General features: G+C 37.9%; 1 protein-coding gene across 1 annotated transcript; it reads left to right on the forward strand. All coding sequences in view use genetic code 11, as the record gives it.

Annotated features, from left to right (window-relative positions):
• Positions 1 to 399: 399 nt before the first annotated feature.
• On the forward strand, positions 400 to 21,159 carry EGR_01515 (Coiled-coil domain-containing protein; the record flags this gene model as incomplete). The annotated part of the gene is made up of 13 exons (XM_024490764.1): positions 400 to 825; positions 7,966 to 8,449; positions 8,945 to 9,108; positions 10,091 to 10,298; positions 11,534 to 11,618; positions 12,108 to 12,292; positions 13,058 to 13,197; positions 13,276 to 13,561; positions 13,649 to 13,724; positions 14,052 to 14,135; positions 14,461 to 14,638; positions 15,082 to 15,682; positions 21,116 to 21,159. The coding sequence occupies 13 exons, from the start codon at positions 400 to 402 to the stop codon at positions 21,157 to 21,159; spliced, it is 2,961 nt and encodes a 986-aa protein (XP_024354629.1).
• Positions 21,160 to 27,144: the final 5,985 nt, after the last annotated feature.

Raw genomic sequence — 27,144 nt, forward strand, 5'->3', positions numbered from 1 at the left:
GCAATCTCAACTCCTCAAATAAATTAAAAATAGTTGCATAAGAAGTGCAGAGTTGAATTATGTTATCTTCGTGTAGTGCATGCCATTTCTACTTCCTATTGTGTTAAGAAAAAGTGCGGGCCAATTCATGTTTAACCATTATCAATGCTACGGTTTATAGATAGATCTGCGGTATTCGGGCAAGCCGCTTCCAATAAGCAAAATTTTGCTGTATATATTTTGCGATAAGCCTGCATGCCATGGCAACCTAACCACGCTCCGACTGGTCAAAAGAGAGCCAATGAAATTGTTCAAATCAAAAGAAGCAGCTTTACCAGTCTCTGGCTGGGTGCTCCTATTAGATGGGAGAAGTGTGGGCATGCTGAACGAAGAATAAGTTATTACGGCTATAAAGGGTTGATGAAACATACATTCGTATCTTCGTCGCCTGGTCAGTACACTGTGACAGCAATCACGGAAAATCCATTACAAGACGTGTCCTTGTCCAAAAAATCTGAGGAATATTCTCGCACGCGCACCTCTCGGGCCAAACAACTGCTCAACTCCCTAAGGAATTTCACTTCAGCCGGGACCACACCCACAGCTTCTCCGAACCGCAGTGCCAACAGTGGCGTGGTGTGCAGGATTCCGCGAGCTTGCTGTAGATACAGCAGTCCTCAGAAGCAACAGCACTTCAGGAGCTCCCCACGACTACGACTCAGCCAGACTGTAATCAACTCCGATGCTCAGGCATTTAGACGAAGGACAGAGTCGGATGGCTCTCCAGGAAGCGTGACAGGAACGACCATGGATATGAGGAAGCAACAGTTTGGCCAACTCAGTACGGTGAGTGATTAGGCGTAAATTAATAGATTAGTTGTTTAAAGCATTATCAAATTGCTTTTTAAATGTGCAGTTTGCTTTGTTTATTTTAAATAAAATTAAAACGATTTGCATTCATGTGGACTGATTTACAATTTTTCAAGCATACGACGATACAAATCAAGTCACTTTCAATGTTAATATGCATAAGCTGAATCGTACTGAATTTTTGGTTATCTTTTGGACTCATAGAAAGATTATAGTTTTTGGAGTGGAAATTAGCAATAGCGACTACTCAAAAAAGGAATAATATGGAAGAACCCATTAATTTTAGTTTTTTGCCGGCCTCTGCATTCGTTTACTTTAAATAAAACCATTTGTTTTGAAAGTAAAAAGCATATTACCAAAACGGCAACATTTTGATTACTATATGTAATTCAATATCTAAGATCTCCCATTAATTTCTTCTTTTCGCAATACTTAAATTGCGCCTTAGCACTATCGCTAGAGCAAATAGTATTTAGCTATATCTTCACCTTTGAGTAGGAAAAAGTTTATGCCCTCTACAAGCAACTAATTGAGCATTTGCTCGAGCCCAAATCGAGGTGACGAATTGCGCAATATTGCTCAATTAGTATTTCGGGCTTAACAAAATCAGCCTAACAATAGATTTATGATACTTCCACCAAATTTTACATAATGTTCAATTGGTTTTCACATCCAATCATTAAATAAGCGTTTGCAATGAAAGGCAGCATAATGCATGGCTCGGTTTTCTGCCTTCTCCCAATTTCTTTGTGGCTTAGCCCACTAATGTGCACACAAACTATGCATTCACTAAAGGGGATTAATTTTATCATTTCACTTGATTGGCAAGAACTAAGGTGATGAATACTAACTAATTCAGAATCCTCGTGAATTCCAACTTTCCTTTACATGGACGGCTTTCTGAACTGCTCTGATTTTTCCGAATCATTGTGTGCATGAATACCACCGTGCCATAATGCATTGGGTAGGGTTGCCGTCGTAGTATCAGATCAGAATTATATCCTCAATCAGTGTTTAGCTTTTCAAATTCAAAAATTGACTTATTCCAGAATTTGAAAGCCGGTATGAAATCCCGTGACCGGATTCGTGGGTCTCTACTGAAAGCTTTCTGTACTACATGAATAGTGATCTACCGCACAGGAAACCGTCATTTTTACCTATTCAGTGCTAGATAAAGCTATTGTTAAGTAGAATTTCGTATATTTTGTTCGCCTGTAGGAAACGCAACATCCCATCTTATATAAAGCCATTCATCCATTATGTAACGACGTGCTTACATTTTAATAAAAGCATCAGATAAATAACGATGCGTTTGTCAAGTCGGTCATCAGAAAAAGCTATTTCCATGCTCTCAACATTTGATTTGTTAGGATTTTGCCAGTACCTCAAAGGCCAGTCAACTATTCATTAGCACAGCTAACTTAAAAATCATGGCCAATTGCAAAAGGCATATTGATTGTTACTGTCGGCTTTGTATTAGACATATATGCAATAACTCTGAATAAAGGAAAATCTGGAAAACTCTACCTACTTTTAATCTATTTTTATCATGCTCTTGCGATCTGTAGTTGAAGGAATACACTTCCCAATGAAAGCCTAACATTATGCCGCCATTTTGCGAAAAATAATGCAAAAGGATAAAATTTTCATGGTTAAAAAGGCCTTCTGAATTGAGACATTAATCGTAGTAATAAAGGTAATGTGGCTTTTGAAAAAAACATCAGTGAACTGTAGGTGGGGAGTATTCTGAGCGGAACAGACCTTAAGAAGACTAACTTTTAAAAAACCTTGATAATCTTTGACATTCATCACTAGGCTAATTTAATTTCAGCTTAATATTAAATTATCTGATAGACGCCCTGGCAAGCCCACAAATACGCATTAAATGCATGCAACTTCCTCTTAAAAACGTAAATAAAAACCGACACCAAAATACACATTCATAATTGGAAATTTCGTTGATGTTATTAATTCCAGATATAGGTCAAATCCTCTCCCCCAGTCAAAATCGCGTATATCATTCTATGCTGACAGATTACGGACCTCTCCGTATTCTCATAACACACTCCATATCGGCATGCACTTTTGAACAAGACACTGTGATGGAAAATGAAGAAATGTTGACTGTTGAATGGATTCAACTCCAACTAAACACATTCACTAATAAAAGTAGACTAAAACAAATCGTCATATTTATCATTAGTGTGAGTGAGGTTTCATTAAAAATAACTTGTCGTCAAAATGGAAATGATTTATGAAAGGAAAAAGTTCGCATAAGGATAAAGTGAATGTGGCACTTGAAGACCTTTAAAATGCCATATTTGATTGAACGCATACTTACCACTGAAATTCAATAAGAAATCTATTCCTCTCCTAAAAAATGTGTAAAATAATTTAAGGTGCAGTCTCATCATGACCAAAAATCGAGAGGGTCTACCCATCACAGCGGATCGAAAACACGGATCTTTAAGCCCATTGAAAATTTCATGATGGACAACAAACCTTGCTCGTTAAAATGCAAATGTGGGTAGTGTTTAGAGGACCTATTCTTCAATTCATACTTTATCAATTCGAGCACCTCTCGAATATAGCCTCCTACTCAAAAGGCGATGCACAATTAAAGACCGTGTATATCTGAATGTGCTCACTAGACATTTCAGCTTCATTATGAATACTTTAGATGATCAAACTAAGCAGAAGTAAAGTAGTATTAGAGCCATTAAAACCCGTTATGTTTGCAGCATTTTAGAATCAACCGTTTTAATTTGTTTAAAAACTGAGCATTTTGGAACTGGTACGTTTTGCTGCATAGGTAAGGTGTATAGGGAAGTGAGGTGATGAAAATTAAGAAAAACCACGAATGAATTAATACTCCTTCAAAGTTACTTCCAAGCTCTAACCTTGACTTTACCTAGCAGCTAGCTTCTGATAGACATCGTCTTCACTCCTACATTACAGTGTATTATGGATGGCCATTAGTTTTACTTTTCTATTCGGCATATTTCATAGAAAATTCACTCGAAAACAGCTTGATCCAATTTCATGCAAGTCAATTCGTTCCCAATAAGGCTCCTACATCTGACAATTTGTGCGGAATAGTTATATCACAGCTATATACAGGATGGCTAAATTTTTAAAAGTATCCAAGTATCCAAGTTTCCACCTCCTGGCTACAGCCATCTTTGGTAGGTCCGTTTGAAAGAAGAATTGGTGTAGGTAAATATGTCCATATCTTAAAGTTTTTCAGTAGTTTTTGGGTCACCTTAAACGCTATCTGTATATGATGGGATAGTTTCTCCGAAAGCCAATTAATGTGATCAAATTTAAGTGCTAACCCATAACACCCATTTAGTTGCATTAGTAACTTAGACTTATGGTCTACTTGTCAATTTACTCTGTTTACACGGCTACTCAAATCATGTTGGAACTCAAGAACAACAAACCGTGGCATTTAGCAGTTAAAGCAAATGAGTGAATCGTTTCAATGATTCATATGCTTGCACTTTTCATTTGCAGACTCGTAGGTCAAGTTGTTTTACGATAAGGACCCAATGACTCTGCCTGCGATAAAATTAAATTATACCATGTTCTTTTAAATTTTGAGTCTTATGCGAGCACAGATTTTACCCCCGGATCAACCTTTTCAAATGGCCGCCGCAGCGTGAACACACCATTTTACCACATCAAATAAGGTATTCAGCGGTTTAATGAGACGATACATAAACTTTTATCCGTTGAATTATTCCCCTTTAAATGACGAGGTGTTGCATGAATAATTGCATTACCAATCGCATTGCTACTAACCTTATCTATCTTTACTCACATTTTGGAAGTAGCAAACATTGCCCTACAATTTTTGTCTAATAAATAGAGAAGTGTTTCTCGAGCTCTCATCATTGTTAATACTTTTCATGAAACAAATACCTTTTTTCTAGTAGCACACAGAGAGTTTTTTGGTTTACGGGGCTTGGTATTTGAGCTGTTAGGTGTAGAAACTGGCATTCCTAGTGCATTACGATATGTTCAAGGCAGTAATGTGCCAGCACACAGTCTGGGACACTGCACCCTCTCAAGCATACTTGAAACACAGAAGTACTGTAGGGGGCATTTGACTTTCTGACGCTTTAATGAAATGATCCTAGGATTTAGTTTTATGTTTGTGTAATTTAAAAGATATTATCGGTAAATAAACTGGTAAAATTTTTAATCACCGTTTAAATGTAATAAATCGAAATTTAGGACTACTAATTTAAAAGAAACCTATACCAATTAATTATGGCTGCCTTATAGAAATATTCAGAAAGTGTAGCTTAATTTTCTTCCCAATTCTATAATGGTTAGCGCTTTCAGATGAATTTGAATTGTTAGAATATTGCCACGCATAAATTATCTCCTTAGCCAAAGCGGAGTGGAGAGGAAGCCTAGCATAAATAGATGAAAAGTGTCCTTGTAAAGCACGGTAACGTGTCAGACATGACCAGTAGGTGGAGACGATTGATTGTTGCTCAAAATCCCACCTGCGCATCTCCCACGTCTGCACGAATGCAAACGCAATTCCCTACTTGGATTTTGATTGGCTTGTATTACTAATCAATCGCGCATTCTCCGTCCAATCGGAACGGCGCAGACACCTCGGTTGTACACTCGTGCCGTCCAATGGGCACGGCAAAGTGGGAAGCGCCTATTCTTTGGGAGACAAGATTTAACCCACACAAGTGTTAACACGGAAGACCTAATCGTTTTCTGAATTTTTGATATTTTGCATTGGAACTTATCTTGCCAATTGGTTCGGTCTGTCATGGGTTAAAACCATTCAAGTAAGCTATCAGCGTCTGATAGGAGGACATCTTTTGCTTTAAAAGTTGTAAATATTTTCACTTTTTTAGATTGTTGGTCCATTATACTTTCATTAAAAAAATCCATGGCACCCATATTTTCTTCTCAAGTAGCATTCATAACCCTTTTAAAAGTACCACACAATTAGGTGTTCGTAGCTTATGTGGCTCCTGGTAGGTCGCAGTTTGGCATTTTTCAATTTAAAGTAAAAAGTGCCTTTAACTTTCCACTATTCTAAGTTGTCATGGAAAAAATATCTGGTTTTCTGACGTTTTACTTTCAATTATCTTGTAACTCCTTCAAATTCATCTGGGAATGAAGACTATCCTAATTCAGTTTTTTTGGAGCAAAGCTATGAACTGTTTGCCCTTTGTCTTGTAATTTCACAGAAGAATCAATTAATCCTCACTTTTCACTGCAGATTTTGGCGAATTATGTAATCTTCCCTGCTTCCTCCCACGAATGCTCGTATATCGAGCAAAAGGCAGGTTTTTCATTTTTTGGGTTTTATTTCATAACACTCATGTCTACAAAGTGTAGCCACTAGTAGAATGCTATCTTTGCAAATCAGTGAAAGATCGAAAAGACGTGACAGCCTGTCCATATATGTCCCTGCTACTATAATTGCGATGGGAATTTTGATTATCGGGAATAACATAACGTACAATCCTAACAGAATCAACAGAACTTTATTGTGGATCTAAATTATGAGGAGGCGTAATTTGCCAATTGGTTGTTTTCTAAAGTGATTTCTTTTCATTACAAAATAGTCGTTTTCATCAGCTATTTATAACATGCGGAGCATTCATTTAGCTGTGTGATCAAGCATTTAGCTACCAAATTCACTGGATATTTCACGGCCTGCCTAATTTAGGCTTTCAAATGAATCGTTTAAGTTCGACTTCTCTTTTTGATGTTTTTTGTAACCTTCGCACTTCTTTTGTCCGTCAGAGGAGTAGTAATTTCATGAGTAAGGCTTATATATCGTGCACTTTGCGCGTGCTTTCAAAAGAGCATACCTTCTCTTCCAGCGAAAGCGATCTCACCGTCAAAATTAAACTGGATGGCAATCAGATGTTTCCTCTGGGATCCACATGCTCAAATTTGGAGTTCCGGCCATGATGCGTCTTTTAAATAACTAAGAAAATTTGAGGATGAACATAGTTATAATAAAACTAGTGGGAAAAGTTGTTTCATTTGGTGTGAGAGTGTCACTCTTGTTAGAGTCCAGTGCTCTGTTCTACCACATGAGTTTAACCATTTGCAAAGACTATCTACAGGTTTATGTGTTTGAACATCATGTTTTAAGAGATGCTGTGAGCACATGAAATCACACGTAAATATATGGGTTTTGCGGATTGCAGGGCTTTATCCTTGCAATCCAAAATAGTGCTTTTATTTTATGCTTACCGTTTACTTAAAAAAAATCGGTCCAATTTCTTATCTGCTGGTTTACTGCCAGGTCATACATTTCTATCAAAATTTGATGCAATGAAACACCTCAGAGGTATCGCAAAACAAGTTAAGGTACTGATTTATTTGGTGATCCACCGTTTTTAAATATAACATTAGTTGCCTGGCTAAAATGAAGCCTTCACTGTGGCTCAGTGATACAGCAAAGTTATGCTCATTAAATATTAGGTAACTGTTCTACTAAATTGCAGGAGAATCAAAAAGCAAAAATGTGGGTATAAGTTTACCGAATATCTATGACTGGAACAGTTAACAGGAGCATAAAACTTCGTCTTTAATGAGATGGCAATTGTTAATTCAAGTTAGTTTATTGTAAAATGCTTTGAATTGAAAAAACGTTTTGAATGCTTAAAGGTGAACACCGTGTTTGTGATCGAGAAATGGGCCTAAAAAGTGCAAACCTGAATAATTTATTCATGCTAAGCCCTGCCCCTAGGAAGCCGATATTTGCATTTCAGTGAGGATTTATCATACATCCGAACACTTGGTATCAAAGTCCAAAAAATAGTCTTGCCATAGCTGGGAAATTGTTTCCATTAATTGTCTTGCAAATGTATTAATTGAAGATCGTCGTATTTAGCAAAGCGTGTTCATAAAGTGCAGCCTCGATGTGAATTTAGATCCAAAATATGAAGCTCATTAAACTGAAGTGTAAAATGAAATGTACGTACTTTCAAATGATCCATGCTTTTTGAATATTTATGCTAACCTAGTGGGTTTTTTTAATAGCAGGGACGGGGATGAGAAGTTGGAATAGAACTTGTGTCCTTCAGTATGTGTGAGAATGGTAACCTTTGCCACTTGCAGACCTCAAGTGCTTCTAGCATAGCTAATGCCGTTCGGTCACCAGAAATAAGGAAGCCACAAAGCAACCAAATGTCCTCTATTCCTAAATCACTCACGGAGGCGAAGCGAGGCACATCACTTGCCAATGGAGGGATCGCTGCTGCTGGTGCTAATGGTGGAGGTGGTAGTGGTAGTCTCACCTCGAGAATCCCCACGGCGCCTATGGCACCGAGCATGGTGGTGGGGGCAGGTGCAGCCACCAATCTGGGCCGGAAGACGAGGGTAGCAGCAGTGGCCCACCAGAAGACACTCCTCACCAGTAATCTGGGCGTCACCTCGCCACCCACCCAGAGGCCCGTCGACTCACACTACGGCAGCGTACGTCGTGCCGAGATCACCAAGGTGATAGGCCAGACTACCGCAGTAACTGCTACGCCGGCGGGGGCCCAAGTTCATCAGGGAAACCAAACCTACACCCTCATCGCCTACCAGCCCACCCAGTCTGGTACGTTAATCCCACTAGCTTACACTCGTAGTTTACATTCTACCTTAATCGTTTATTTTTTTCGGAGGAAGAGATTAGTTTCTTACTTATGAAATGGCTTTTCTTAGCATCTGGAAGAAATCGTTATTATAAAGGCCTTCTGGACTTAAAGCTAAAACATCGCGTGATGTCTAGGTGTCAAGATTCTGGCGACATTCGTCACCCATATTTACCCCAAAATTGCAAGAGACGAATCTGCATGCTAAAATGCAACCTTTTTAGGAATGTACTATCATCTCATTCCATCCATATATGTAAATGTAATGTTAAAAAAAGTCATAGATAACCCCATCAAAGCTCCACTTAGGCATAAAATAATTGTATCCCTTGATGTTTGCGATACTATCGTCTCTATCAATAATGCTTTTTTTCAGTAGGACACTTTATTTAACTGCAAAAAGAACTTCCCTTTATCGGGTTTGAAGAGTAACGGTAAGAGCTATCTGTATTTTTCAGACCCTCACAGAAAGGTCCAGAACCAACCAGCTGTCCTCTACGCAATTCCCTCAAGCCACGCCTTCCTTCAACAGCATCAGCTCCATCAAATAACTCAACAGCAACAACAACAACATTCCTCACAAGCAAGTCTTAAACCATTTCAACATGCGATGCCTCATAAAGTTTCAGCGACATAAGCAAAATTAGCTAATCGTAGCATCGTGAAATGCAGCTTTTGCCTAATTTGACTTAGTTATGGGGGACTTCCATGGCACAACAAAAAGAATGCTTACCTAACATGCATCTCAAAGGAGTAGAGATAGTCACTCATGTTGTTGGTAACAACAAGTAATCTAATGTTTCATGCATAATTGTTATTAATGTATTTAATGAATGGAGCAATTAATAGTATCTAATAAAAGTGCTCTCAGGGATTCAGTAAGTATAAAATGGAAAGCTATGCTTATTTATAATTCTTTGCACGGTTCATACCCTATAATTTCCTCCTTACTTTGAAAATGACAGCAAATTTTGCAACTAACCACAACTCGGTATATCTGTGTTTGCATCTTTTCTGTTTTTGTCGATTTGCATGGACGTCAATTTACAACTAAATAAAGTTCTAAAAATTGAAAACTCGTGTTGGTAGGTCATAAAACAGGGTTCAGACGTGATATTTATAAAACCATTCATCATCTGCACTTTGTAGGATGATTTGAGTATTGTTAATACTACGATTTAACAATGATGCATTACCTTCTTGCCGCCCTTTTTTTACACTGTGACCACAACCACGTGGACTGGACATATTGCATTCATTTCAGTTCATCGATGCTTTTCGATCTAAAATAAGCATAAATGAGGTAAATATGTACTTATCTACACTACTGAATTCTTGAAAAAGTATGCAGAATAATCGTTTGGACTAATAGACTATAGCTACGCAATAACTAAACGCTGACCTCATTTGCTTTGTCTCCATGTATGATCATAATCTCTCACATAATCCTTTTTGCTTAATTTTTGTCGATGTCCCCCCATCAACTTCGTCACACATATCCTTAGCATTGCAGTAAATTAAAGTTTTATCGATATTTTTGGAAAAAGTCCAATTCCATGGGACTGTAAGATCAGCTGCTGTGATGTCTATTTGGCCCTCTTCAGCCCGTCTCAGGTGGCATTACACCAGCAGCAGTGTTGATGCCGTCAACTCTTCCAGGCCATGCACATCCGCACGTCCATGGCTCCAACGCCTGCGATGTGGGACAACAGCAGCGGACGACAGTGACGACGACAACAACGGCGACGATGGCAACACCAGTGCATCGACCAGCGGAACTGGTTTGCACCTGTCCGCCTGAGCTCCATCAAGGTAATCAAAAATGTTCTCCTTTCACCCTTCTCCCTTCAGTCATTCGATGCTCACACGATTGCGACTTTGTTTTGCATGGACACTAGCGCCGAGTTTGTCTAAAAGAAAATAAGAACACAAACCCTCCAATGTTCATAAATAAAAATGGACCGTTGGTACATGTGCAGGTGAAAGTGATATAATTAATTTAGCCAACAGCATTTATGATACCTCTTCCGTTATTTTAAATGAATACTTTAAAAGGTATCATCGATTTAGCTCAAATGCATGTTACAATTATGTTTATTTCGGATTGTGGGTAAAAAGGAACTGTAAAATTGATGGGATTGACTATCTATGTTCAACTAACGCATTTAGTTCCCTAACACATGAAAAAACACTAAATTATAACGCAAGTGCACGTCAGACTCCACGCTTAATAAAATCTCACTTTAAAACCAAAGAATGGAGACTTTTTTAAATGAAACGGAAAACAATGAAGTTTTGCTACAAAGTTAATCACGACGTCTGTTCAATATACATTTACGCGTTAACTTCCTCAGGAGTAAATTGTGGCAGTTTATTCGGAGGAAAAATTACAAATATACAATGGGAGTCCTTCCTGGTGCAACTCACTATAATTACCATTGTTTCGGTGAAGATAGGAAGTAATAAAGGATATATAAAGGTATTTTGACATATTTAAAGCAAATAACTTACGGAGAGCACGCATTTTGCCCATCAATTTTTAGCGGAAACTTATTACTTGGTGGAGCACTAAAGTGCATAAAGATATCCACTTTACGTGATATAACTAAATGCTTAACTAATACCTTCAACCAAAATGCAGGCTAGTGTGGACTGTCTCCATGTTTAACAGAGTGAAATGTCGCGGGTGTCGTTGTGGCAGAAAACTATTACATCAATTCGGTCGAAGTATTGCCGTGTCTTCACTGGAAATGACCCATTTAATTGCATATGTCTACTTTGATTTGGAAAACACCATTTGTATTTTTAAGCAAACTTTAGCATCACTACTTCTCATAAAAGGTGATTCCCGGCAAGATTGAGGGTGATTATTTTATGAGCTATGTAACTAAGCATATGACAATTTTTCTGAAAATAGACCAATGCACAAGAACCCTACTGCCTTGTCGGAGCAACCACTTAAGCTGATTTGATTTCAGACTGCTACACTTAACCGCTTTTTTTTTTCACTTCGCTAACCGTTAACTGTAGTTTCCTACCAAATTCAGCCCTCATTGAGCATCATCAGCAACGTCAAGGCCAACAGAATTCGCAGAATTTCCTCCTGATCAATCGTGATCAACCCGCACTCCAGTTTCCGGACGTGTCTCATACAACCTTACATGCAGAAAGAAAACTGAGGCAAGTTCACGTCATATGCTACAAATAATTTTACACAACATGTAATTCCATGAATATGGCATCAGTAATCAAGCCCACAAATTTTATTCACTTATAAATAAATACTGTACAGAATACATGTCTTATTTGTTACACCTCGAATACGCATGCTTTTGCTCAATTGTGTTGAACAGGTTGAAAATCTTTCCTGTGTTCAAACAAAGATGCAAGACACAGGACTTCTTTGAATCAGTAATTAATGTAAATTTCTATTTCATTTCCTCTGCTATTTCTATACGCAGTATGTTAAGCTCTGGGGTCACATTTTCCGTTCCGAAGTTGAACATTTCTTATTGGCAAAAATCAAAGCAACCTTATCAGTACGAGGCATTAGTGAAGTATGGCTTAAGACGTGGAACATAGTAGTTGTTATTGATCCGAACCTGGTAATTATTCGCGCAGCACACCGGACAGCGGTCAATATCAGTGCGCGGACCTTCACTGCCCTCAGCAAGGCCGGGAGATGGACGCTGAGTCGCACGTCAACTACCTAGTTACGCTCTTTCAGGTGCTGATGGCCTCTGGGGTTCGTGGGGAATCCTTTGTCAGTGCCTTTCGACTATTGGGACTGTTGCCACAACTCACAGGTGCATTCACATCTTCTTACCAAGCCCTAGCTCATTGCCAAAAATTATTGATACTCTATAGGCGGCTAAAGTGTGTAAGCGGTTCCTTCAGATCGTAGCAATGAAGCGGATATTAGTCTTACCTAGAGGAGCTATTAAATAGATATTATTTGGATTTCAGTTATACGTGTAAATGCCAAGCCAAAATGGGATGTTTTTAGTGTAGTAGCAGTCAAAGTGGAAAAAGAAATATTAAAATCGACTACAACTTTAGCAGCCCAAGTTCGTGGATAGTACGCAAGCGAATTCATTTACTTTTGCATTACGTCATTGAAGCCAAAAAGAGATATTTTAAACGCATAGTTTATGGTAACATTGTAAAACGCATTAGCCAAAATCAATCTATTTGTCTAAATGTGCCTGTCATTTGCATCAGGTATGAGCATAGACACACTGTTAAGATCTCTTCCCGTTTCTGAAATTTGCCCGAATCTCCTTTACGGCTTAATTTCACTGGCATGATTCAAGTCCCATTCGTCCAAAACAAATAGGAAAGTTTTCGAGGATTTCGCGTTAGATTTATTCAGAAGACGGGTGGACCAGGTAAAAAAATCGTCAGCAAATACTGATTTAAGTTTCCAATCGGATTAAAAGTAAGTAAAACAGGCGACTTACAAAATCGAACCTGGGAAATGTGCCTGTTAAAATGTAATATTAGTATCTTTTGAAATAAATAAGTACTTAAGGCACTTCATTAACATCAACTACCTCATTGGCACATTAAAGATTTACAGAGGGAGACCGCTTTTCGTGCGAAAAACGAGTTACAGCAAGTTCGTGTCGCGTTATCTGATTTGAAGCAGGAGCAAATGCGGATGAAAACAATCTTTGCAAAGGAGGTTCAGTGCTGTGAAAGGCAGATAGCTGTAAGTATTCATTCCCCATTGATTGGTCATTTAAAGTAAAATCCTGATGCTGTTAAATTGTCTACGTGGTATTCCCAGGTGCAGTTGAAGAAGTACGAGCGCAGAAAGGGTCTACAGCAGGCCCAACCCTTCTACGACACCAGAATACATAAGGTGCGCTCGGACAGACAAACGTTGGACAATGCGCTTGCGGCCTATCAGACCACGTGGTCTTCTCTAATTGGTCAGTTAGCGGACCTAGAGGGCGTCATTGAAGAGACAGGCAATGATGTGCTCAAGGGTAGATGCCGAATCACCTTTCAAATGGTCAGCGCTCTCGAGGATCGCTTACAGCTTGCGACGTCAGCTATTGAATTTTGCTGTGGTGCGCTAATCTTTTTTGCAATAAAGTGGTAAGAGGTGTTGGATTATGAAGCAGCTTTACTGGTGATTTAAATATTTTGCCCTGTAGAAAGTGATCCCCTCCTGCGGAAGTCAATTTGGCAACATGCAGAGAACGAGATGGATTCGGCTGAACAGGAAACGCGGTAATTGATACTTGCTTTCATACATTTCAGTGCAATCTCCGCATTGAGCACTTTTTAAGTGCTACAGAATATCGGTTGCTTAAAAGTCATGCATCACCAGCAATTATAATCACATGAGCATTTAGTCATTTGTTGAATAGCGAGAAAATGCATTCATACTTTGAAATTATAAATTACAACATTTGGTTGTAATGAGGAAGTTTGAGTGATTTTCAGTATTCATGTACAGATTTATCTGAGTGGATCTGCAAAGTTAATTTGCGTGTTAAGCTTTAAGGCAAGCCATCGTTATGCAATCACACAGGTTTCTATTCCACTTGTTTACAGGATTCTCGAAGAACAGCTAGAACAGTTATCAGACTTGCAGGAGCGCAGTGCTAGGCTAAATGGAACAATCGCAACACTAAAACGGTAAACAACGTACCGACACGCCATTATTTTGTGCACTTTTTCCAAATGCTTTGTATTTAATTAATTTTTTTATGGGGATGAGTTCAATTAATTCCATTGTATTTGGTAAAATACCTATAGCACATAGCATTCACAACCATTCAATGTAATATTTCATTCAAAATGGGTGGGTGAATGAGGCGCGCTTTTGTTCTGAAAAACTGTTTTTTCCAACAGATCACGTCCGGAGTCAGTAAATAGTATAGTTTCATTTTATTACACACATCGACTCCGGGCAATTATTTCCGCCCAAATCCTCTTCAGCAGTACATTTTTACTTGGATAGGTTGGCAAAAGTAAACACGAACACCCGACAAAGTGAGCAGCAGCTGCAACGCTTACAATCACTAGGAGGAATATTGAATCCGACTGCCGCGGATAGTGGAAGTACCGAAAGGAAACGACTAATGGCCACTATCAGTCTCTTGCAACCTGATCATGATGAACGAATGCGTAGCATAGAGGTAGTCCACGAAAAAGTTCGAGTGGTTATGTGTATTAAATTGTAGGATTCAGACATTAAATAATGACTGGCTTAAAATAAAACATTCGATTGGTGGTTGTTTACTTGATTTATCGCATCGTTAAACTTGTTTAGGATGAAAAAAACAAAGTTAACTTTTGATACTGGATACTTAAATGTACAAGTGAGGTAATCGTCACCTCATCCCGCTTTGGTCTATTTCTTTTTGTGCAAGTTATCATACTTAGCAAGCTAGCCTTTCTAGTACTTTCGTAGGGTATACCCAAACATGTATCACACGTTCGTTAGACCCAGTGTTCGCTTATTTTAATTTGTAATGCTACAAATATTACTGGACTAGTGCCCAGAATCAAGCACACGTTGAAGCAAATTTCAATCAAAACTAAGGTTTCTTTGTAATTTTTGCATTCCTTTGCAACTTAGATTCAAGAAGCCCTTCGCGAGCGACGAAAACGCGTGTTTCGAGACCCCCCAGTGTTTAAAGGTCCCGCTAAAGCACTCCTTCTCAATGGCATTCATATTTCGCCCATTTGGCCGGAGGGCTTTTCACGTAAATCATATCGCCATTCGACTCTCACAGTGGATACTCCTGATGTTCCAGCGGTAAATGAAGAGCCGTCCGAAATCCCCAACACCACCGCAAATCTACCCCAACCGCTTCGTCTGCCCTTGTCCACAGTTCTCGTCAGTCGACTCAGAAATCCCAATGCACCCAGGGCCAAACGAAATGCGCGTGTAAAATTCAACATGCAGGTCTACGTTGACGGAGAGGACCAGCCACTGCCGCTGAACTGTGTTCCAGAAGAAGACAATCCCAGAAGCGCTCGGCGGAAGTCAGCTCCAGCCTTGCCCAGTCCAGATGAGGCAACACCGCCCGCTCCCCCTCCCCGACTGACCAGCCAGTCAGCCTCTGCCCCTCCCGCTGGGACAACAAAGTGTCAGCTGCAAAGCAGTCCGATAAAAATGCTGCGCTATGAAAATATGGACATGTTCCTAAAGAATGTTCAACAACTACCTGCTTCTGGTGAGCATTTAAAAGTATTGCTGCCTATTAATTTAAAAGTAGCAGTGGTATTTTATTTTATTTTAGGAGAGAACGTAAACCTATCTGCTCAAAAATGAATCCGTCTCTTCCAGCAGTAATTCGACAATTACCTCAGCTAGAATATGACCTTCGTGAAGCCTGATTCCCACCTTATTCCATGACAACAATTACATTTCAGATTGTAAAAGTATTATGGACATAATTGTGACGCCAAACACTGCATCTTTACGTTCTGTTACACTGTTTTCTGCTTACACCTGTAAATAACTAGTAAACACTTTTGAATTTGATCATGACAGATAAACTATATAAAATCGCCTCAGAACTGGGCTTCAGATATGAGGTCGTTCTGAAAAGGGAAGGAGCATTACGTTAAACAAGCTCAATACTGCTAGAATACCAAAATCATTTTAGTGAAAATAAATTAAGCACGGTCCATACACGGAACGTTGCCTGAGATAGCTAAAAAATGATTTTATCAGGATCTTTGGTTTATTTTCTGCTTTGCAAAAGGTTTGATAAATCTAACGATTCTTTATCTTTCACTACTTCGTTGCAACCCTTATGCTCTTGCTGCTTCAGTGGGCTCAAAACCGACGATGACCTCATGTTTTTCATATAAACAATTAGGCAGTTTATCAAGCCGGTTACCAGGTTAATAATGTTTCCTGGTATTAGACGAATATCATCGTACGTAAACTGTGAAAGACAACACGCTCTGCTCTCTACACTCAAAGTAGACTCAATTTACCAAAATATCAGTTCTCTTTGTGGGTACCATTATGCCACACAAGCAACGGGGGTGCTTTGCTATTTATTGTTCGAAATTACATAGTATTGCGCCGTTTCTGGCCGTTAAGATGTGCATTTGACCTTAAAAATATTCCATGAATCTTGATTCGGCCCTTCACATAAAAAAAGAATAACGGAAATTTCGCGTACACCAATTCACTTTGGTCTTGTTTATACGAAACATCGATTTCTGCAGTTGAGACCTGGTTGAACCGAGGATAAAACTGTTCATTTATGTAATAAAATTACGTTGATTGCCCTGCATTATAAAAGATTGTATTTTTATTCGCAGCTCTGAAAATAAAACAAGCAAATGACATTAACCTAACAAAGTTTGCTAACCACAAATTCTTTTGTGCTTTTCCAACAAAAAACAAGAAAGTCGTAAGATACCTTTTGGTGATTTTTAAATACAGCACTTTATGCATAAAAAGTCCAATAAGCCTAGAACTCCATTGTCTCACCAAATAGCACCTTTATGTGCTAAAATCTGGGACACATCATGGATCCACTTTTACCCGTCTACAGTACTACATTCATTGCAATTGTTTTTTTGGGGGTTGTACATTTCTTAGCTGTTCAGTAAAATTTTGCGTTTTTTGTGAGTTAACTGTCAGACAGGAAAGCACATTGAGCACCGCTCAAGCCTGCTGGTGCCAGCTGGGAATACACGCCCACGTGCTTCCACGCCCCAATCGCAACCTGCAACCCCTTCATGAAATTGTAAATTGCGCGAATTTTTTATAATTTAATGAAGAGGGAATTCGATATTAGTATTCTCACATAGTGTCCTAAAATAAAGTCCATCCAGAGGATTTTTATTTAGTAGGTACGTTAATTTTCACTTTCATTTCACTTCACCCCATAGCATCTGTTTAATATAAGCATATCTGAACGTCTGAGCCTTAAATAAAGTGACAGCAATTAAATTACAAATTTATTGTAAAATGTAATGAATTTGAGAAACGGCTTATCAAGTGAAATGGTAAGCTATTTGCAACCGCTTCAGGTCAACAATGATCATAAAATGCTGAAATTTTAGACAAAAACAAGACCCACCTGTATTTATCTGAGTGTGGTCAAGTCTTTTCAAAGTAACCCTTTAATTTTTACGGCTTTTGGTGCGCATTCTGTCAAAATTTAAATTAGTCCTTTAATGAAATTTTTGTGTTGGTAAAAAAGGTATAATTTAAAAAGGGTCTATGAACACACGGATTTCTTGTTACAAGCATACAAGTCAAACTCTCGCAGCAGAACCACCGAAAATAAAAACAATTTTAAAAGGTCATACGGAGACACTAAGCCTTTATTCACAAGAGGAAAGATAGTGGTAGAGTAAATGCTGTTAGAGGACAAATAAAGTCGCATCATAATGCGAATTATAAGACCTCTGGTAATTTCTGGAGTGGTTTAATGTGTCTGACCCCAAAATGTCTCAGGGATACGTAAAACGTTGGAAGAAGTGCATTGTAGTGTAAGCTGTTTAGTTAAAATGAGGCGAAGCTTGTTTCTTAGAAGATGCTCAAATCTTACACTACACTGAATCACTCCGCTATGTTTCACTCACTATGCAACTTTTATTAAATGTAGTGGCATAAATTGAACAAAAGTAGTCTATTTAAATATGAAGGTATCACAACAGTTTAAATGTAGGTCAGATAGCGCGCAGGCGTATAATCTGATTAGACTATTCATCATGTGAGAAAAATACCCCTACTACGGATGTTTTTACAGCATGAGATTTTACACCAACAAATACCCTTTATTAGGAAATATTTCTGTTCCATTGGTTTCCTACTTTCGCTGTGTAAGCTAAGTGTGAAGACCCTCAAAGCGTCAATGAAGATTCGGTTCAGCATAAAATAGTGCGAAAACATGATTGTATTATTTAGCTACGGGCACGATCGGTCTGTTCAGCTACCCTTTTAATTGTAATATTTACAGCCATTGCGCAAATACCTTTCAAATAGTGAAAATGGAATGAGTCAAGTCTCCAGTTCAAATAATCACAGAGCACTCTGCACGAGGAGATCGATGTAGTGCAGAACGACATAGCTGGATTGATGGTTCATGAATAGATAATTTATGTCGCCCAGGCTCAGCGTCACAAATCCAATTTTCTAACATTGACACCACCAAGGACCTGGCATCATTGCGTGCGCCTTGTTTTGCTCGAGCCTTCCGACACACAGTCGACCGTAAATCAATTGTAAAATCATTGGACACAAACGTGTCAAAAGTTTCCATGTAAATTACACACAATTAAATAATTACGTTTCTGTATGGCCAGTATAACATTCACGTAACAGAAAGCAGAAGGTACTCCTTTAAGCGTATTAACATCATCAATCAAAGTAATATCGCCTTTTCTCAAGTTAAAATGGAAAAAATGGCCAATGATGAACCCGAGCTTTAAGTTGGGACTACAGTATCCATTATTTCTTTCCGATACAATGTAGACAGATGTTTCCCCTGTTTTCTTGAGAATACATTAAGCTGCCAATAATGCACCTTAAGGCTGAGTTAATATTTATCATTATGGGCCATTATTTAAAGCGTAGGTTCATTTATTGCTTTACAATTCCTCTAGAATAAAAATAAGCCAGCTTATTGGAAGAATGAGTATACAAAATTATCTCTCACTGTTTAATTCACCTTAACTAGATGGAAACTATAAGTGAATTGACTTAAGATATTTTCTTTAATCTCCTCGCCATCTTTAATATTTTATTGCCGCAAAGTACCGTGTATGTTTAAATGAATCTGTGGGTGTGAACACTAGTGATTGTACAAACCAAAATAAATGTTTATGCTACCGCCAAAGCCTTATAATTTAAGTGACTACTACTATTATTAACCAGAATACAGAGAGCATGAGCATGGCACATTAGAACAGGCAAAGAATCGTATCAATGATGATATTTACTTTATTTAAATATAACGTGCCAACCACCAATATTGCGTTGCCCAGTCCCATAAAAATGTGCAAAAACAAGCTTACAATCATACTTTAGATTTGAATAACACCTACAAACACTCATGAACAAATGCAGGACTTGGAATAAAACAAGCACAACGTAGCATCTTTTGATGAGCGGCTAAAAATCCTGTCTATAATTGAAAAGTCTGCTTTGTCACTTGGTTTCAAATACCAAGCTTAGCGCTCTTTAGTATTTACACTCAGATAATGACCTAAGACATTTGGGGGAGTTATTCCAAATTTTACAAAGTCGATAGCTCATTCAATTGCGTTGGCGAAGGGTATGAAAAATGCAAATAAATGATACAATGAATAAAAAAACGTTTTGCTTCCGTTTATTGGCACAAACTGATGCTTCAATCGTAAAAAAGAGGGCTCCTTAGGTCAAGTGTGTTCTTATTTCACTTACCCTCCCCTCAGCTTAATGCTACTGTGAACACCTTTTATCCATCTTCCATTAAAAATAATTGTAAAGCAAATAAAACAGCGTTTTGAAATTTAGTTTTTAAGCTATGCGACAGAGTATAAAATGGTGGGCGGTTTATGAGGATGGGAGCTTCTGGCTATTTAACCTGTTGAAGTTCGCATTCATTTATACGTTTCTGGAAAATTAGCAACACATGGAAATACGCATATTTCTCGTTCCTGTGACCCAACACTTCAGTCATTCTCGCGACCGTGACAGCAGTGTGTGACTGAGAGGACATATGCTGCATCGATGATCACGTTAAAATATCACACTCTGTTTCGGCGTACTTTGAGACGTCGTTTTTAGAGTGACACTGTTACTGTTCATCGTTTTAGTCTACATTTCGTTTGGACGCAATTCGTATGTCACCGTCTGATTCCATTTAAAGCGCTTTCTTTCCTTCTCTGTGTAAAAAGTGTGCTGCAAGTTTTCTACAGACTACGAGTGCATCATCCATGCAAACAATGCGCTATGTTTTACGACCTGATCACCACTGAAAGACAATGGAAATGCTGCGAATGTACGTTTATTGCATACTCTTCTGAAATGAGGTATATGAAGGAAACTGACAAAGTACTAAATATTATTTACCCGCTACAAGATGATTCGCCTCAATTTAGTAGCAATAAACTAGTACAATAGGTAACTTGGCAATCGGCAACAGTAAGCTAACTCCAGAAAGATTGGAAAAATTGGGAAAGTAAAAATTCAAGTAACGCTGTTTGTTTTTGGCTCCAATTGCGGCAGCATGCATGACAATTTTAACCAGACCAGTCACTTCATCAATGAAGAATTTTGATCGAAAATTTAGGCTATTTACTAGAAGGAATATGTAGAATATTTATGCTGTAAGGTGTTGGGACGCACCAATGCGGGTTGATCATGCAAATGGCTACAGAACAAAAACATATGTGTTGGCGGTGTCTTCGCTCAAGACACCCGATTTGGAAGCTCGAGACCAGCGAAAGATCAGGCATGACTAAAAGACAAAGTGTACCTGAACTCGAGAGATGGCAAGATCTGCTTAGTTCCTGGTCAACGACAAACTACAGAAGGCAGTGGGGTGGGGAATAAATATGACCTATACACACGGTTGGCTCTATTTGACCATGCATTCCTGCATATAAATCAGGCTAAATCTGGCAGATAGTGTGTTGGCCTTTCGTTGTAGATGGGTCCCACCGGGGTTTTGATAATGACGACGGTACAGCATAATTCAGGTGCATTAAATGTTACTTACGTTCGAGATGTTCGCCCAATATTTCCATTTGCAAGACTCCTTAAGCTCCCATTGACTTAAAACGGCATCCCATAAACAACTTTTTTGCTAATCAAAAAAGAATAGCTTTGAAGCCCTCTATATTGACCCACTACTGGTCCCTAAATGGTTTCCCAAAAACGGCTTTAGAAATCTTTTAAATCCCAAAAGGAGCTAAACTCAGAAAAGTGTTTTTTGACAAATAAATAAGGACTTTGTGTCCAGTTGAAGAAACCACCATCAGTTCTTTCTTGTTTATCATCCATTTGTCATTCCTTATAAGTGACCTTCCTTAATGAGTAGGAATCGCTACACAGGGATGCCACAAAGTTCCTTGGAGTCTTAGTCAAAAAACTGAACAAAAAACCACGAAGTCGCTTTTAAAAATGGTGGTTTGTGTTCCAAATTTATACCCAATAAATTACAGTACCCATATTCATGCTTAGATGGAAAAGGCCTTAAATCATCCTCGACGCAATTATCAAGTAGCATATGCACTTTAAAGCCCCGTGCAAAATATGGACATCTAAAACGCCTTGAGTAAATTACTTTGCAAATTTTTGATGTTTTTTTTAATAACATCAAACATACTCACACGTAACTGATAAATTCAGATAAGCTGAGTTTTTTCACAAGTAAGGACAGCGAATTAGAAATAAACTTTTTTGTAATCCTGTTGTTCAAAGACCGTGAATGCGTTTAGCGTTACATGTGCTTAGCGATCGCCTCATCATAGCCATTTAGGCAAGTGCTAAGAGGCAGGGAGATTATGACCATTTTGTTTATTTAAAGATTGAAGGCAAAACAGGCTTCTAGTTAAAATTTGTGATTATCACAATTAACTGATCCTAAAGCATTTCAAGTTCGAGGATAAGAAGACCAAAAGCGCAGAACCAGCTTGAGCTTGTAAGTGTTATCGTAACGTTTTGCACTTTATTCTATCTTTCGAGTTATGGTAATGGGTATGGCGTCCTTTTAACACCAATTGCACCTTGGGCAAGCATTTCTTCTTAAAATTAGTAAAAATCGAAATTGCCCAACATGAAGCGTCAAAAATAAAAAGGATGTAGTTGGCAAATTAACTCAGCTGCTCATTTATTGCACGAGAAAGTCGGAAAACTCAGCCTAGATTAATTGCAGAAAACAATTCACTGAACATGGCCACTTTAATGCTTATCATACAAGCTCGAGCTTCGTTTTACTCGGCAAACTAACTAAGGCGTAACAGATTAAAGTTTATACCGTTAGTGCCGTGAATATTCTGACAGTAAACTCATCAAATGTCTAGATCACTTTACCGTCTCTGCTTTCGTTTGAACACTGACCAATTCTTATACCTCATACAACGTTATCAACATTCAAGCATCTCCACATCTCTACTGTAAAATTTTATTATAAGAACTTGTTGTTATCCTTAAGATAACCCATAATTAAGTTATTTCTTGTTAGAATCAAAAGTGGTTTTACGAAAAACCTTGCCATACTTATCACCTTACCAGACAAAGGTTGAACCCTGAGAAGTCTTGAAAAAAAAATATTAGGTGGAGATGATTATTCTCGTCCAAAAGCTCCTAACTAAATGGAATTCACAAATACAGTATTGCATTTTATCCTATTTGAGAGAGCATTAATGTTAACCGTAGAAATGAGCCCATGTAAAAGTGGGGCCCTTATCACAAAGACTCACGTAACCCAAATAATCACTGGATAAGCTGTCTTACTTGATACAGCAAGGTTTTAAAAATGTCCTAATTCACTCCACCACTCGATAAATGGGGGTGTCACTTTTAAATCTTTTTACTAAATAGCCAGATCTTAGCACCGTCACATCAATTCTTTCATCAATGCACATAGGATTCCTTTGTGTCTCACTCTGCGATTATCTCAAATCAACACTTTGAGGTCAGTAGTTTTACTAATTCCTTTACTAATAAAGACATTTGTTTTAAAGCATTCATCTTGGCTTTGAAGCGATAATAAAATTGACACCAATAGAATCATTTCTCATGTAAAGCTTGGTCTTGGCCCTAATCCTAATCCGACAGGTATTTACCGTAATATTTCGAAAATGCTGGGTTTAACTTCTTACTCATGCATCAATAGATTTATGAAAGCAAGATTCATCAATGATATTTTTGCTTGCGCCTCTCGTCAATATGCGTTGAATGAATTCAGTCATCAGAATAGCTCAATTAATTTCTGTTGCCAAGACGCCTGTCTCCCAATAAAAACGTCAATGAAGCTTCCTTATTCTAAAGAGCTAAGACTGAATGCACATTGAGTGGTCATCCCTGTTTGGCTAAACAGCAGCTAGAGGGGAAACTCTTAAACTCAAAAGGGGTAGGGGGTAAAGTTTAACCAAAAATTTCCCATAGTATTTTTCACAGCTTTGTGGCGATTAGTATTGTTCAACTATAATAAGTTTTCCGAAACTTGACCCGGTTCAAATAAGATGCACAAATTTTAATGTAGATGAGAATTGAAGGGCTCAGATAGCTAAATATTTTTCGGCTTTTTCACGATTACTTTGATGTTTATGACTTTTAAAAGAGGCTGTGTACAATTAATTGATTTAAGCAATTACCCTTAGACGATAGGCTTTGCTCTGTTCTCTAGTGTTAGAAGCCAGCTCATAATCCTTTAACTACTTTCTTTTACGAAATGAAACAGCTCCTCATTTCAATGGCCACCCAGATTGCATCACGGCTTTGTCTATTATCAACCAAACTGGGCCGCCGGCATAAAGCTGTATTTAAGAGATATACTCCATCCAATCCAACTAATATATTTTCCTTTTAATCCAATCTCGCCTTTGTTAATTATTCTTAACAGCATAAGTTCTTTGAGCGCTTTTATTTGAAAATCGAGGAAATTTACACTTAGGCAAAGCACTCCCAAAGTGTTGAAAGGCAAAGGTACTCAATTCTACCAAGTGTGTAAGTAGTTTGCAAGACAATCCCATGTAACATGTAACTAAAACAATTGTTATTATTTAACAGGGTATAAAAAAGGCACAAGTTATTGACTCGTTAAAAAGCGCCTGTGGAGGGCAAGAAGTCACATAGATTACGCTATTAATGTGCCGCAAATAAACCTTCCAACCGTGAACTCAATAACATTTACTGTTGTTTTGGTAAAATACTCAGACAGGTGTAAGCATTTTGGCGGTGTATTCAGCTAGAGGTTAAAATTTGTTCATTAAAAAGTACTAAATATTTTAAAGTTTGTTGCGAATCAGGCTTATAAGAATTTAAACAGCCACTACACTGCTCACCACTTTCTGGTAAAGAAAGGTAATCATTAATGCTGCACGGATTATTGGTGCTTTTGTAAGAAATTTAGGCAAGGAACCAAGAATAATCTTTTTAGGGTTGAGTAGTAGCAAATCACATAACTCTCAATATTACTCGCCATACAATGAAAATGTTTACCCTCTAAGATATACGGAGTTAGATCAATGGATAGTTTTTGCACTAAATTACATTGCTCGACTTCTGCGCAAAACAGATTTTTACGTTGCCCAATTGCACAGCAAGGTCTTATCGATAGTATCATTCGTCTAGTGCAGAAGTCATAAAATAAATCCATTCAACTGCCTCTGCTCACAGTCTTATGCTTCTCACATTATCTAGACTGTATTGTTAAAACGAACAGCAGTTAGCCTCTCTTAATTTATTTACTTCACCTCTTAATGCCGTATTTTCTATGCTGCAATCGACAGTGTCAAAGGCGAACGTATTCATCTTCTTTTTGATAAGAATAATAATATTGATGCTGCCTATTAGCCATACAAAGATGTCGGTGTTAATTCAATAACACACGATTATCAGACTTCATAGATATATCTGTCTTATATCTTTACCTGAATGCCATTACTTTGACCTAATTGTTGGGATTAAACTAATGAAAAATCTTTTTATTTCGATACTAAGAGGATCATTGACTGGATATCAATGAAGCCAGTTTTCAGAAAAATTGTGTTTGAAGTGGAATTAGTTTTGCACACATCATGATCCGACTATTTTCTCGTTTACTAACAAGTTGAGTTCAGTAAGCACTTCAAATTATCGCATCGAATACTAATCTGAATAGTTACTCAATTTTCCTCTTGGTGGCTTATTCAACAACTATCCACAGCCTGTTCAAGTAGCTCTAGTCGGATTAGGAATATGGCCACGATTACCTGTGATTACATTAAGTGCCCCTTTGAAAATCCGTGTTTTGGGGATTGAGTCTTGTCTCGATTACAAAATTTGCCTCTTATTATAAAGTCATTTCCCCAAGGCCGATCATTCTGCTATCCCTCTTCATCTAAAATTAAGTGATCACACTCTATGACACGGAAATAATTGAACATTTTGAGAAACAAAGTACCTTTGGAATGTCGCGCAATTGTAAATAATTTATTTTACTTACTTTAAAGACGCTTCATTAATTTAATGGAATGCTAGTTTATTAAATTGTATTATACTTTGCCCATATCTATTTTCCTCTTTTCAACAATTAAAGTAGAATTTCTTTTAAAAGAGCTAGCTGGAATATAAAATAGATCCGACGCAGAAATTGTGCCACAGTAAGCACCATTGACCCGTAAAAATGGATATTAAAGTAATTCAATGCAGGCTGTGAGTAATTTCTCAAAAAATAACCAAATCTTTTGGAGGCCCCATGAAACCACTTATCATCGCTAAGGTACTGGATTCAGGCTAAAACTCGCCATAAAAATTTATGCGTAAATTTGAAATTAATAAATGCTTTTTGATTAGTATGGCCTTCCGTTTTATGGATGCACTATTGAGCATCAACTGGCATGTGAATCCAGACACATAATTACGCAAGAATAACGAGTCGAATACTTTCTACCAATACTTACAAAAAAGGCTCATTCGATTTCAAAATTAAGTCATTCAGTTATGCTTCTGAGATTTTAAGTTTGAAAAAGGTGCTTTAAGTGATAGGCTGCATTAAGGAACTATTTTGGGGGGCAAAGATGCAGGGGTAATAATTTGAGTGCTATAGTTATCATAGTAATATGATAAGATCCACTTGCAACCCAGCTAATTTGTTTATCAAATGCGAGCTGATTGTTGGGGCATTCGAATTTCCCACTGGATTCGTGGCAGTGACGGAGTGCTTATTTTTCCATAAACCATCCGACTTTTTTATTTCATTTTTGATTGGAGAATTTACTCATTCAGTTGTTAAAGTAATTTATTCAGTATAACATTGAATCAACATGAAAACAATCTGTTAAGTTCTCCTTAACAAAGTGCCAATTAAATCATGAGACTAGCCTGTATCCTGATCTTTAGTACTCACCGACTTCTGACCGTACATTTCACCTAAAATCATTATCATTCATGGATAAAAAAGCATTCACTTAACATATACCCCAATACTTGCATTTGCACAATTAAAGGAGCCTAAGAGGGCCTAAATATTATTTTACTAATCTGACAGTACGCACAATCACAGATGCGAGTGCATCACACCTATCAGTGGTACCCCATACAATGAAGTTGGCCAGACAATTCAACTGTTTCGTATTCCCTAGACGCCTTACTGTGAAAATAAAGGTCTCTCTTGTCTTAGTCTATTTTAGAATTAAAAAAAATGAACATGCAAGAAGAATGACAGTGGACACCTTACAAATGTAAATGTGGAAAGTAACAATTTTGGGAGTTACTCATAAAATTACTAAAATGAAGTTCGTTGTTTTTTTCAAGATTAAGAAGGACCATATTGCTGTGTCAATGTGTATGACTGGACGCCGGTGAGTTTTCTAGATATATGGGCTTCCTATTTCTTAAAAGTGGGTATTGTTTTGCAAATACTCAAATGAAAGGACCTGACTCATAAACCCCACATTTGGGTTCATAAATTGGACGAAAAACAATGCGAAGAGGCTCTCTCAGGCAGACCACTTTTGAGCAGCTTTCAAG

Source organism: Echinococcus granulosus (assembly GCF_000524195.1).
Source record: "Echinococcus granulosus chromosome Unknown EG_S00006, whole genome shotgun sequence".
Lineage (NCBI taxonomy): Eukaryota > Metazoa > Platyhelminthes > Cestoda > Cyclophyllidea > Taeniidae > Echinococcus > Echinococcus granulosus.